Raw genomic sequence first — 13362 nt, 5'->3', positions numbered from 1 at the left:
GTTGGCACCGAACTTTGCAAGCCAGTCACCACTTTTGTTGCCTTCTCGCAGAGTACGAGCAAACTTCAAGTTCTAAACTGATTGAATCATAGATCTAATAATAATATCTGTAATCAACGCCACATAAGGATGAGTATCCCGAACACTTTCACTTATTAGCTGTAGAGCAGACTTGGAGTCTGATGAACAATAGCACTTATATTTTGTATTTAAATTTATTGGCGTATTTGGATATTTATTGACGTAAATAAGTGTTTATGTTTGTGATAGTTTGCACTTTGCACACACTAGTTAACAATGAAATATATACTATTGATAAATAATTATGCAGGGAGAAAGAAGTAAAAGAAAAAAGATAAATTAGTTGAAATAAATGTGTGGTAAAAAAATGTCAAAATACAAGATAGAGAAAAACCAAGGCATAAAAGATAATTATTAAACGAAACTTTATAATTGAACAATATGCGTAAAAAAATAATAGTTAATTAAGCCTAATGACCTCACTTGATAGCATAAAGGTATCGTTGATATTGTACCGACAATCCATTAAGTTATCGTTGATATTGTATCCATATCATATTCCCGGGGCACAAGACGGTGACACCGACAGGGGACTGAGTGTGACGGTAACAAACAATGGCTAAACACACTGAGATACCAACTTCACTTCAATTAAGAGAGCGAGCGAGCATGAATTAAATAAGTGTACAACTTTTACGATAACACAGTTTTACAGTTGTGTAGCATAGTATTAGCAGCACAAGAAAAGAAACAGGTTTTGTGTCTATAATTAGGATGTCATTGTCATCTCATAAAGTAATAATATGGTACAGATTCAGTGGATAGCTTCCTGGATAATTCATTTTTGTCCAGAAAAATATAATTAGAGCTTAAGGCCACTCCCATTTTTTTTCTCCGGTATTTTACTCTTCCATGGAACCACCTGCTTCAAACCTTCACAGATACTTGTCTGCAAATAAAATAAAATTAAGACAGTGCAAAATTAGGAATTAACCCTTCAATTGTAATGACAGATCTGATACAAAATAATCTTAAGACACAAGTCACACAACTTTTGTGACGCAGAACCCTTCAGTTTTTAGATTTCTATCCCTCAACCTTGTATATATGCTTTAAAAATAAAGTCCTACTTAGAATACGACATTGGATAAAGGAAGAGTTAAATGTTACCCAGATGCGAGAATTGGCAGAGCGTTGTTTCATGTTTGGGATGTCGGTGTCAGTGGAAGAAGGAAAGACATGGCTGGCACCAGTGACCTCTCTTTTATTGAGTTTGAAGGCTTTTTTTCTCCAAGAACCAAACCAGGCGTAGTCATTGGCTTTGGTGAGAACCATGGCACCAAGCACCTTTGTATCCGAACCATAGCAATTGGCGCTCATTCTGAAAGATGGAGACCGAAATCTGTTGCTGGAAACCTTAAAGACAGTGGCGGGAGAAGGTGTGAACAACCTGGGAGGGAGTTCCAAGCACTTGGGGTTGGAGAAGGACACAAGGGCACTGCATGGCCTTGGTTTTCCGGGCACTTGTTCCCACCTAAATGGGACTGATGCTAAGGTGTGAAGTGGAGGAGTGGCCATTCCTGATCTCTCTGGGGACTGGATGGAGAACAATGGTAGCCTTGCTATGCTCCTCTGCTCCTCTCTCTCTGCTTCTAAACCCATTCTCTCTCTCTCTCTCTCTCTAGTAGACTTTTGACACTTATAATATATTGAAAAGAAAATTATTACGAGTGTTGTTACTTGTGTACTTTAATTAAAATCAGCACAAGACGGAAATTATTGAGATAAAATGTTAATTTTATTGAATAGAATCTTAATATCTAAGTTTTGTCAAACAACATAGGATAATAACGTTAAATAGAACAATTTTTTTTTTCAAACAGCGAACGTTAAATAGAATAATGATATGGACTTTGCGAAAAAAGTACTGGTCATGATCGAGTATGGTATGTTACCCCCTCTTTTCGTTAGGGTCAAATACAGTATCTATAATGTGTTTGGATATCTTTTCTTAAGAGAGCTAGTAAAAATGTATATTAACTAGGTGGCCTTTGTTACATCTTCTTTAGTATAAGAGTAACTTATTTTTAAGAAAATAGTTCATGTTCTTAATTTTCATGTATTTGTTTCAGCCTTGTAAAATAATTAGAAGTTTATTTCTGACAGATCAAAAAATAATTAAAAGCTGAAACAATCCGACTAAAATTAGAAACTATTTTGAATAATTTTTATGTTTTTTTTTAAATGATCTTTACAATTATTAAAAAAATAAATTGGTTTTTACTTTTTTTTTAAATCACTAAATAATAATATTAATTATTTTATATGAAAAACACTTTTTTTGCTGAATAGAAACACTTTTTTTTAATATGTGACCTAATTCGAAAGATTATGAAACATTGATTTTCTGCCAAAAGCAAAACGAAAAATGAGATGAGAAACGAAATTCATTTTCAAGCTTCTATTCATCCCTCTTGGGACCGACCGTTGTTTAGAATTAAAATAGTAATTACATTTTTAATTACTTTAATTTGTACGGTATAATTTTTTTTAAGTATTTTCAAAACTAATTAATTAAGGTTTCAAATACTTTAATTTAGATAAATTTATTTTTATAGTAATTTTTATCTTTATTTTTGTACTATTTTTTATATAAATATTTGAGAATTTACAATAAAGTTAACATTTGAAATAAACTAAAGTTTCGAAAGGAAAACTTTAGCATAAATATAATGGAGTTTTTAAATATTATAAAATTCTAGATAAAAGTTTGACAAAAAGACCAATTTTTTATTTTAAATAAAATTTAACTAATGAATTTTGAATATAAAAATTTATAACATTTTAATCAATTCAATTCAATGTATAAAAAAATTAAGAAAAATATTCACAATAAAACTAATTTTTTTTAATTTTCTAAAAAATTTACAAAATTAAAATAAAATAAATTTAAATTAAAAGACAAAAAATATGTTAAGTGCATTTTTAGATTCAAATTAAATCATCAAACTTCAAGCTGGGTATCATTAAAAGACAAAAAAAATATGTTGTTTTGAAATTTTTATTGCGATGATATTAGATAGTAACAAAATCAAATTGAATCTCATTTTTTAATAAGAATTAATTTAATAACCGTATATTTTTATTTGAGTATCATATTTTAAGTAAAATATTATAACATTATAAATTTTAAAATAATAGACAAATTATTCTTATTAATAAATATTATGCTTATTATTATATTTATTTTTTTATTTTTTAAGTATTTAGTGTAAAATGAAGATTAAATTATATTTTAAGTAAATAATCATTTTTGTCCATGAATGTGCAATGTGCTGATATCCATAAATGTGTCAAATAAGTTCTTTCATTAACGGTAACAGACAAAAATTAACAAACAGATAAACTTGTTACATTTTTTTCACTTTCAAAAATTAAAATTAAAATTTTCATCTTTCAAAAACAAATCACGCTACCCATTTAGGAACAAACATAACTATTTATCTTAACTTGTTTACCAGAAAACATCAAGTGGTGATTTTAACATTAGACAACTTAATTTTGGTACCAATTTGTGCCATTGTCGTTGGTAATATCATTTCCCAACAAGAACATTCGTTCAAGAAGAACATGCCTAACAGTCAAAAGCAAACAACTCGAGGGGAAAAAAAGAAAAAGCATACTTGTTTGTGCAGATGGTACCACCTAAAAAAAGGTATTCTCAAATATAAAGTACCTAAAATCCAACTGAAGTTCCTGTAGTTTTATAATATTATTAGTCCACTTACACACGTTCACTACTCTACAATTTTAAAGTCGCATAAAATTAAGCAAACCAAATCATCAAGCACCCTAAACCCCCAACACTTCCCCCCTCCCTCCCAAACCAAAAAACTAGAAAGGTTAAGCTGTCAAATCACAAGAGATTTGCTGAGTCTCCTCCCTATTCTGTCAATCTTGGCTCAACAAAGTTTCTTCACCCACTGATGAAGAAGAAGAATGCTTGCTTTTCATCTTCTTCACATCTTCCCTTGAACAAATGAAAATCCTCTTCACCACGGTACAAAACTCCCTGCAATCATGAGGAGAAAGAAGAATACAATTAAACTCTATTTTTTTATGAGACAAGCAATTCGAAAGTGCAGCTAACATCGCCAAAATTACTCACGGCCATGGATCATCACCAACGAGCATCATGTCATTTCCATCATCAGTAAAAGTAATAGCCCACTTAGTTTGCATTTGAAGCTCTCCCTTAATATCAAACATTTTCTCAAGCTCATCTATGAGATCATCATAATCTTTTAACACGGTAAGGTCAACTGCACGACCAACAGCAATACCTTGCATTTGCACCTTCTCAAACAACAAGGGCCAATGAGCCAATCATCCTTCAGCATATGATAAAAAATATGCAAAAGGAATTGAACTATAAACTAAAAATTCAAAAAAGAATTGTTACATTCAATATTCCTACCCTACCATTCACCTACTTTTTTGTTTATTTTTTTACTTTGTAAGAAAATATGAAAAGGAAGGAATCTTTATGACATTACACTAGGTAGGTACCTTGGTCCGAGTCCTGGTGTGTCTCTGACTGGCACTGGGTGATCCATCAGAAATATTTTGCTTGTGCTCCTTATTGGACAGTGAATAATAGGGATTCTGACCAGCCTCAGTTTCACATGCAGCAACAGGAATAGAATCTTTGGGACCACTGGGAATAATAGCTGGACATCCCAATTGTTCTTTATCCGGAAGGGTAACATTCTTAGTAATATTGTTAGTCAAATTTACTCCAAATATCCAACAATTCATGGGATTCTGACTACTCCTTTTAGCACATTCCATGGGATCATGTGCCAAATCATCTTTCGGCCTAGATGAAACAGTTGATTGTGCTGGGACAGCTTTGCAATTTTTGGGGTCCATAAAAAGGTTTGGTTTTGAATGTGGGGAAGAAGGCCGCATTCCTTCCACGCGGACTTTGGAGCTGCTGTTCATAGGATTGCCATTAATTTCTTTCTGTCGAGTAGACCATACAACTGGATTTTCATTGCTTTGGACCTCTGTACTGCTACCTAATGCTGTAGGGTCTTGTGGTCCACGATACCAGAATGCTAGAGCAGGGGAATTAGGAGCAATTTCTACATCCAACCATCACATAATTTAAGTCAATGTTCATTTAATCCATAAACAACAACTAAAGACTTGTTTGAATAAACTTCTTAAGAAGTGTTTATTCATAAGAGAGAAAATAAAAAGATAGAATAAATGCAGTTTCTCTTTCTTAAGTTAAAATCAACTTATGCACATCAACTTTCTTATTTAACTTCTTCAAAAGCTGATTTTAAACTTATGAGAGAAACTTAATTTATTTTACCTAATTTTTTTCTCCAACAATAAGTTTACCAAAAAAGGGCCTAATTAAGAAAACTTTGAAAAAATATCACCTACCAGAAGATGAAACCTCAGTCCTGGACCTTTTGCTCTTCACCAGTTGTTGAGTGACATTCAAAGCAGTGGAAGCAGCAAAAGGCTCTATCTCCCACGAAGAAACCCTCTCTGGCCTTGGAATTATTGCCGGTTCATCCCATTGAACCTAAGTGGCAAAAGATTATGAATGTTAAATCCAAACAGAACAAGAATTTAGATAGAAAAAAAATAAAGTCCAAGTTCAACCTTCAATGAACGCCACTGAGAGTTCCACCATCCTGGAGATACATCCCCAACCCCGACAATAGTACCAGAAAACCTGACCAAAAAATTAAAGCAATGTGACTACAGAAGACCAACTAGAACGCAAGATGACACTCAGTGACTATTGCTAATTGTTTACTACAGTGGAAATACCTTCTCTCAGGTGAGTCCTCCACCTCAAATCTCATCTTAAAACGCATGCCAACTGAAAACTTATTGTTTTCTGCCTCCAGATATTTGTTTACACCAATAATAAACTGGCTAGTCCTGAATGTATGGAAAGGCATGCTGACCAAGGGTTACACATTCTGTTACATTTTAATTATAAGCTTATGGCACCTAAAAACAAGTTTCAAGATGTTTACCAACCTAGGTTTGTAATAAACCACAAACATGGTACTTGTCAAAAATGCATGAGAGGCAGTGGCAAGCACTCCAAGATGCATACTCTGGCTTGATATCACAGATGAAGGCATGGGACTCTGTTGCCGGGCTACACGCCTGACACCAACTCTCAGTTCACCATTCTCTCCCCTACAACAACCATGTCAAGACCAAAGTGCACATGAACCAGAATAAAAGACACCTAAGTTAAAACAAACACCTTAAAAACACAAAAGCATCTCCCGCAACCAGTTTTTTGGATGTGACAAATGTACTCCAGCCAGTTGTAAGCAAGTGCCTCCTTGGTTGACCTGATCATATTTGCATAAAGCAGATTGGCAACTAGCAAAATAGTAGGTGTAAAATTTATGTTCCCTAGCATTCCTCATTTTATTTCATACCAGTTATGATATTTACTCTCTTCAGAATTTGAAATTGCAAATATAGCATAAATCCCAAAAGAAGACTTGGAATATTAAAGCAAAATCACCTCTGAATATATGCTTAAACTTCCACTCAAACCCATGAAGATCCTCCGCTACCAATTCCTGAGAGGGAGTAGTTTGGGTCATGTCCTACAATGTATACAAAAGTAGCAAGAATGAAAATGAATGAGGAAAGATGGGTTTTCATTTAATATATATAGCCAATTGAGAGGTAAATACCAATTGAGGCAGACACTCGGTAGCGTGCCTCCGCAGAACTGAAAATCCTCCATGTGTGCTAGTATCAGAAGCAGTTAATATCTTACTAAAAGTGTGAAAAACTTGTTTCTGGGTCTCGGGTGGACTTGGGTCTGGACTCGTTGGTTCTTCTTGCTGAATAAAACCACAAAGATAACTCCTTAGAAAAAACACTCTCAACTTTCAACCTGAAATACTATTTTCCTTTAGTATTACGTATTTCATAGTCGCATTCTAGAATACAAAACAAACACATTCTAGATAGACCAATACATAACGAGGAAAATGGGTTCATAAATTTAATCCCATTCTCTCCGAGTAACTAAAAGGGTGGGAAACACATATAATCTCACATTGGATTCTGGAAGCAAAGTGATACGAGCATAAACTTCATCGGTTTCTTGTTCCGCCTACAAATTAACACAAAACTTCATGATAAGTACATAACCACAACGACAATGAACAAGCAACAAAAGGAATCAAATGTAGCACAGTACCAACAACTGAATGTGCACAACACGGCAGAGAATCTTGGGTGGGAGATTGAAATGAGGAATTTCCTGGTTCAGTCCCTGATTAGTCGAAGCTTGCAACTGCCAAAAAACACAAGACCAAAACTGTCGGTAAATTTCAAAGCAAACAAAAAACCAGAAAGGACCCCAAAAAACAGACTTGTTCCATGTGACCCTGCGGGAAGTAGAAAACTCTCTCCCCTTGGCGAGGAACATCCACCAAAGGTCCCGCGCATAGCTTCCATAGTTGCGTGTACAAATCGCCATCTCCCACACCTGACCAAACAAACACAAATCAAAACAATTAAAGTAAATGAAAGTCAATGCTCTTAGAAAGTAAACAACTTATCTTTTCCATACACTTCCCCCAGTAAGGAAAACACAACACAACAACAATTGAAACAAAACGGCGCAAACCCAACTTCCTTAAAAACTGCTTTAAACATTAAAAAAAAAAACGCAACCACACGGGTTTATTTGTTCAAGTTTTAAAGTAAGCAAAGAAGCAAGAGCCATTGACCTGCCATTGAGGAAGACAGAGAGGCAAAAGCTGAAAGCAGGTGGTAGAGTGATTACTGATTAGATTAGTACCCCACGGCAGGTAAGGAGAGAGAAAGCGGAACCCAGACAGTGAGTAGTTTCCTTCTTTTCGCTTCTAACTCAACTGCCACGGAATTTATCTCTTTAGCTAGCGGCTGTTAGCCTGTTACAGAATACAAACAGGGCCAGTTTTTCTTTGCCCCTTTTGTTGGAATCTCCAAAACCCTTTGCCTCTGTTATGGGCGTTGTTGGTAATTGTTTTCCCACCGGAAACAGCTGAATTGACGTTACCAAATTCCCAGTACGTGGTCGTGGTGTTCTCTTCTCTCTCTTGTCTATCTATCTATTAGAGTATGGTCCTCTAGTCTACAGAGTCAGCTTAGACTACTGTAATTTATTCTCCTGAAATAAAACCCATTGGCCATCATTTTGGTGGAAACCACACTTCATTATTATACACCAAATCTGTTTTTGTTTCTATTTTCAATTACGTAACAAAATACTGTACTTCTCTTGTTCTGCTAGTTTTTTTCTTTTTTTCTTTTCCGGTTTATGAAAATATACGTTTTTCCTAAACTTTTTTCCACGGTTATTTTAGTATTTGTCTATGACGTTGTGCCGTTTGATTATGCTTGGACTTTAGACATTAAATTCAGATTGTAATTCTCTATAAAGTGCAACTCTTTTGATCTTCGGTAGACCTAGACATCGTGGATTATCTTGTTTCAACTATACCAAGTACCAACCACTGGTAACTATATTTATTTTCTTATGTCCTCAAATTAAATTTGATGTTCAATTTCAATAATTTCCTTTAGATTTTAATCTTGATCACTTTCATTCACATGTTACTAAAGTGAAATTCTAATTTTAATTGAAAAACAATATTACAAATATGTAAAGCCTGATTAATTTGAGAAAATACTTTTTATTTTTATTTTCTACTTTGTTTTTTTATTAAAAGTGTTATAATATTTTCATTTTACTTCCTACTTTAAAAGGTCGATCGCGAGCCGAATAAATTTCTTTAAGTATGAAACTTTTGGTACTTGTATAAGTTTCAGATTCTCTCCTAATTAATAATTGGTATTTTGCTTACATAACATGATCTAAGGCTAATGGCTCACTAATTAATGGTGTGTTTGTTTAGAGCAAATATATTGCGGTGGAAACCCACATTGATTGCAGCACAAAATATTTTGCTGCAAGAAAATTTTCTTCAAACAAACAAACTGTCCAATACAAAATTTAAAATGAATTTGGATTATTTTCAGTAAAACTTTGTATATTTGGTGTAATAAATTTTATTAACTTTTTTGTAAAATAAATGTTTACTAGCTATTATAAATATCTGTCAAATAAAACTTTTATAAATAACTAACTATACAGCTTATTGCACAAAAGTTAAGTAACTATATTGTGTTTATGTGGTAAAATAAGTTACAAGCACGATGGGTCCTTCCTTCCAGAAAGAAAAAAAAAACAAAAACAAAAACAAAAGCACTGGGGTTCATGAACTCATGATTCTTTACGCGGTTAATTACTTAATTGAATGAAAACGAATAACCACTTGTCAATAAATTGTATTTAAGCCATTTTGAATATCTTATAATGAAAGTTAGAATATGCTGTTGTCGTGATCTTCGATTGAGTTTCAAAAGAGATTTGGTGGTGACAATTTGAGGTTGATTTTTTTTTTCTTGGAGAAAAAAAAATTAAAATCTGCCTATCATGTACTCCTAATGCATAGTACAGAAAGGATCTCCTTTTCATTAACCTAACTATTTTCTGGCCCTTTTCTTAGGCAGAAAAGCAATAGACTGGAACAACTTGAAATTGGTTTAAGGAAAACAATCCAAATAGATATCTAAATGGACCACACGCCACAATGAGCTTTTGACATGCATAATTTTCTTTCGCTTGTATTTTTAAATAATAAAAACGAAAACTTGATGGACCAAAAAATTGCTATGAGAGGGAGAGATATCGCACCAAAACGGTATTAATGCAACTGTCAAAAGGATCGTGGCTCTGGGTGGCAAAATATAACATTTTTTCCTAATGGTGGTGGTCTTATCTTCTTAAGCTACTTGTAAGAACCTTTTTATCCCATGGAATATATTATTTGTTTTTTTATCGGCATGGAATATATCATAGTTAACATTTATATATAATTTAACAAAGATTTTTTTGTTTGGTCTTCAAAATTTAACAAAGTATATTATCATACATTGATTTGAATTTCTTTAATGAAGTGTCAAATACTTTTCAAACTTTATAAAAAGGTTTAATTATTGTTTTTATTCCTAAATTTGGGATGAGTATTTTTTTTAGTACTTGAATTTAAAAATATTTTTTTAATCTCTAAATTTTAATAAATTGTTTGTTTTAGTCCCTAACATAATAAAATGATATTTTATGACAATTTTTAGCATTTTGATATAATTTTAAAATACAAATTTAAGCCATTAAAACATAAAAACTAATTTATGCCAGCTAAAAACAACCACAAAATATCAATTCATTATGTCTGAACAATTTGTCAAAATTCATGAAAAAAAAAGTTTTAAATTTTAGGGACCGAAAAAATATACACCTCAGTTAAACTTTGTTTAAAACTACTTCTGATATCAAAGATTAATTTTTATATTTATTTTAAAAGTTATTGAAACCTATTTGACTAAAAATGGATTAATTTTTCAAATTAAATCAAAATATCAATACATTTTGAATTTATATTTTAAAAATGTCATAAAATATTAAAAAACCGTTACAAAATATTAAAAATTGACATAAAATATCAATTTATTATATTAAGCATTAAAAAATATTTTATCAAAATTTAGGGGAAAAAAATACACCCCTAAATTTAAGGACTAAAATAGTAATCAGACATTATAAAAAAATGGATAAAGTTGATCTATATTAGATATGAATTTTTAGTTTAACAGTTAGATAGTCGAAATTTAATATTAACAATTACTGAATCAGGAAAGTATGCCAAAGGTTGCTTTTGAAATAATTAACTTTATCTTCACTTTTATTTATGTGTGTGTGATTTTAGCGAGAATGATGAAAATAAAAGAAAATGTAATATAAAAATATATTGTTTTGATGGACGGAAAAAGTACAAAATAAGTAAAAAAATTATCTTTACTTATTTAGATGAATGGAAAATCAATATAAATAAATAAATAAACTGTATAAAAAAACTTCAAACATACAAATAGTAATTAGTCACATATTGTAATTTCATTTGAACTTATATTATTTGAGGTTTATGTTAGGAAACTAGAATACTGGTGGGGCATGAGTTGAATGCACACGCCATGTGGAAACCAATTTTGTACGTGCTCATTGGCTTCCCTAAACCGTACACATCATGAAACACCACATAGGCACACTTGCTCTTAGGCTTGGTCACTTTTTTTTTATTAATAACTTTTTGCTTTACTTTGATTTAATTTACTAATTTTTTTGTATTAATTGAGGTTGGGTTCATCTGGATTTTAGTGCAGTTGAAGTGTGTACGTACCCTACCCCCCAAAAAAATGATCATAAGGATTTGTTTAATAATAACTTAAGCAATTGATGCTGGAATCCGTGTTGAAGTAACATTAGCATTCCTCCCATCCACCACGGGTAAATTAAAACCCAAACTAAATGTTGTTTAAAATTAAAATGTTTTGTTTAATTCCTATTTCATATTTATTGAATGATCATCGATATTCAGACATTTCATTGTATATAATTTCATACTTTTTATACAACATGGATTTTTTAAATAGTTGAATAGGAAATTAATAAAATTAATCCCAATAATTCTAAAATAATTCATTTTATTTTGAAAATATAAAATTATAAATATTTTATAATTATTACCATACATTATTTTAATGTAACATTAAATTTTCTATCAAGTAGAAGAAATGTTATATAATGAAAAAAATCTATAATAAGAACATTTATATGAATTTTATTTTATTCAGAAATAAAAGTTATGAATTAAAGTATAACATATTCATAAAATACAAAAAAAATCGTGTAAATTTAAAAATAAAAAGATGTAAAATAAAAGTGGCATTAGAATGGTATATTCTATATATATTTATCTAACTCTCATAGGGGGGAGCTCCTCTTCCAACTGATTAAAGTAAAAGTACTGTATTCCTGCAAAAGCAAAGATTTCCGTACAAACAAAGTATTATTATCCTTTTTTCCCCTGTACGGCATTGGACATTTTAATTTGGATGCTCCATTGTCAATTCTTCAGTTGTTAGATCCAAGTGTCAAGCATGAAGATTTCACGTATAAGTCAAACCTACTGGATCTTCACCCTTCTAGCCTTGTCATCCACATCATCCCTTCCTATTCCTATCAAAAATGCCTATACTAATACCACGCTCCACTAACCCCGAAACGAATGAAGGCCAATCCAAGTACCTTTCAACTCCATTCTAAAAATAATATATATAGACTTGGCAAAATAATGTAAGCTTATTTTGTTTGTTTGTTTTTTAGGGAGTGACCAAGAGAAGTTCCACAATAATATTAATATTTGTAGTCCCAGCCGAATTCTGGAGGGGTCCTATTTGATAGTGGAAATTAACATGATTGTTATCTCAACAACAAGTAGATGTTGTAAAGTAATTAATATTACTCGAGGCAAGTGTTTTATAACAAATTAGTAGCTTAGGCCATAGACTAACGTTCTTTTGTTATATAACTTTAACTTCATCCCTTTGTTGGCATTTTGTGAGTACTTATTATGCATTTCCTTTAGCCGTTGTCTTGGGGTGAGTGCCTAATGTTTACTGTATTAAGTTGCAATGAATGTGAGATTACACATAAGAATTTTGTGTTCTCCTGACCTATTCCTACCAATGATTGGAATTAGCTAGACTTCAAAAATAAAAAATTATTAATATGCCTGTTCCTCTTCTTAACATTGTTATATGCTCCTACTAAAAAGTTAATTTTTTTAACTATAATAATTGGTATTGGTGTATCAATAAAAAAAAATGGTATTGGTGTAATGTTATTTTGTACAATTCCACTCTTTACAATTAAAACATCGTAAAAATATATTGTAATGTAACTATTGTGTATAATTTTAAATCGTGTAGGAATTTACTATTATATATAATAATTATCTACGCTAGATTTGCCTTTTCCATTGAGGCGACCTACAACTCCATAACATATCTGTCTTAGGTTGGGCGTGAATTGAATCCTTCCGAAACTACCAAATCTTAACCTATGCACAAAAACAGGTTCTTCATACCGAAAACAAGTTTGGAAATGCATTGAGACAACTAAATCACGTCATTAGGGTGGAAAAAAAACGTATGTTAAAGCTACAACTGGAAGCACTAAATCACCTTGGGACTAATCCACTAGAGAATGCATGAATAGTGCTGAATAGCAACAAAGCACAGAATTCTGAGCTTGGTCCCGACAGTGATAGGATTGCAAATAACGAACTTGTGATGATTTTGTAAAGGTGGTGGAGAATTTCACTC

The 13362-nt window shown here is 31.9% G+C and overlaps 2 protein-coding genes across 5 annotated transcripts; both read right to left on the bottom strand.

The window, feature by feature from the left end:
• Nucleotides 1–695: 695 nt before the first annotated feature.
• Nucleotides 696–1762, bottom strand: LOC100785789 (uncharacterized protein At4g00950). The gene is made up of 2 exons (XM_003521767.5): nt 1192–1762; nt 696–970 (listed from the first exon to the last, which is right to left on the bottom strand). Exons 1-2 carry the CDS (start codon nt 1681–1683, stop codon nt 884–886), a joined length of 579 nt encoding a protein of 192 aa, XP_003521815.1. The 5' UTR covers nt 1684–1762; the 3' UTR covers nt 696–883.
• Nucleotides 1763–3687: 1925 nt separating this feature from the next.
• On the bottom strand, nt 3688–8289 carry LOC100820503 (auxin response factor 18). 4 transcript variants are annotated; one of them, XM_026127976.2, is made up of 14 exons: nt 7821–8289; nt 7461–7576; nt 7286–7381; nt 7142–7198; nt 6771–6923; nt 6596–6653; nt 6326–6416; nt 6091–6255; nt 5875–6009; nt 5704–5776; nt 5479–5623; nt 4591–5168; nt 4190–4377; nt 3688–4093 (listed from the first exon to the last, which is right to left on the bottom strand). In XM_026127976.2, exons 1-14 carry the CDS (start codon nt 7825–7827, stop codon nt 3973–3975), a joined length of 1983 nt encoding a protein of 660 aa, XP_025983761.1. In that variant the 5' UTR covers nt 7828–8289; the 3' UTR covers nt 3688–3972. The 4 variants fall into 4 exon arrangements, with proteins under 4 accessions (XP_025983761.1, XP_006577348.1, XP_040870183.1 ...); XM_006577285.4 differs by having other exon boundaries at nt 6596–6680; nt 7821–8286; XM_041014249.1 differs by having other exon boundaries at nt 5875–5988; nt 7821–8286.
• Between the last annotated feature and the right edge of the window lie 5073 nt (nt 8290–13362).

Source organism: Glycine max, chromosome 3, assembly GCF_000004515.6.
Source record: "Glycine max cultivar Williams 82 chromosome 3, Glycine_max_v4.0, whole genome shotgun sequence".
In the NCBI taxonomy this organism is placed as follows: Eukaryota; Viridiplantae; Streptophyta; class Magnoliopsida; order Fabales; family Fabaceae; genus Glycine; species Glycine max.
The sequence above is the reverse complement of the archived record's forward strand: the minus strand, read 5'-3'. Positions and strand labels throughout refer to the sequence as shown.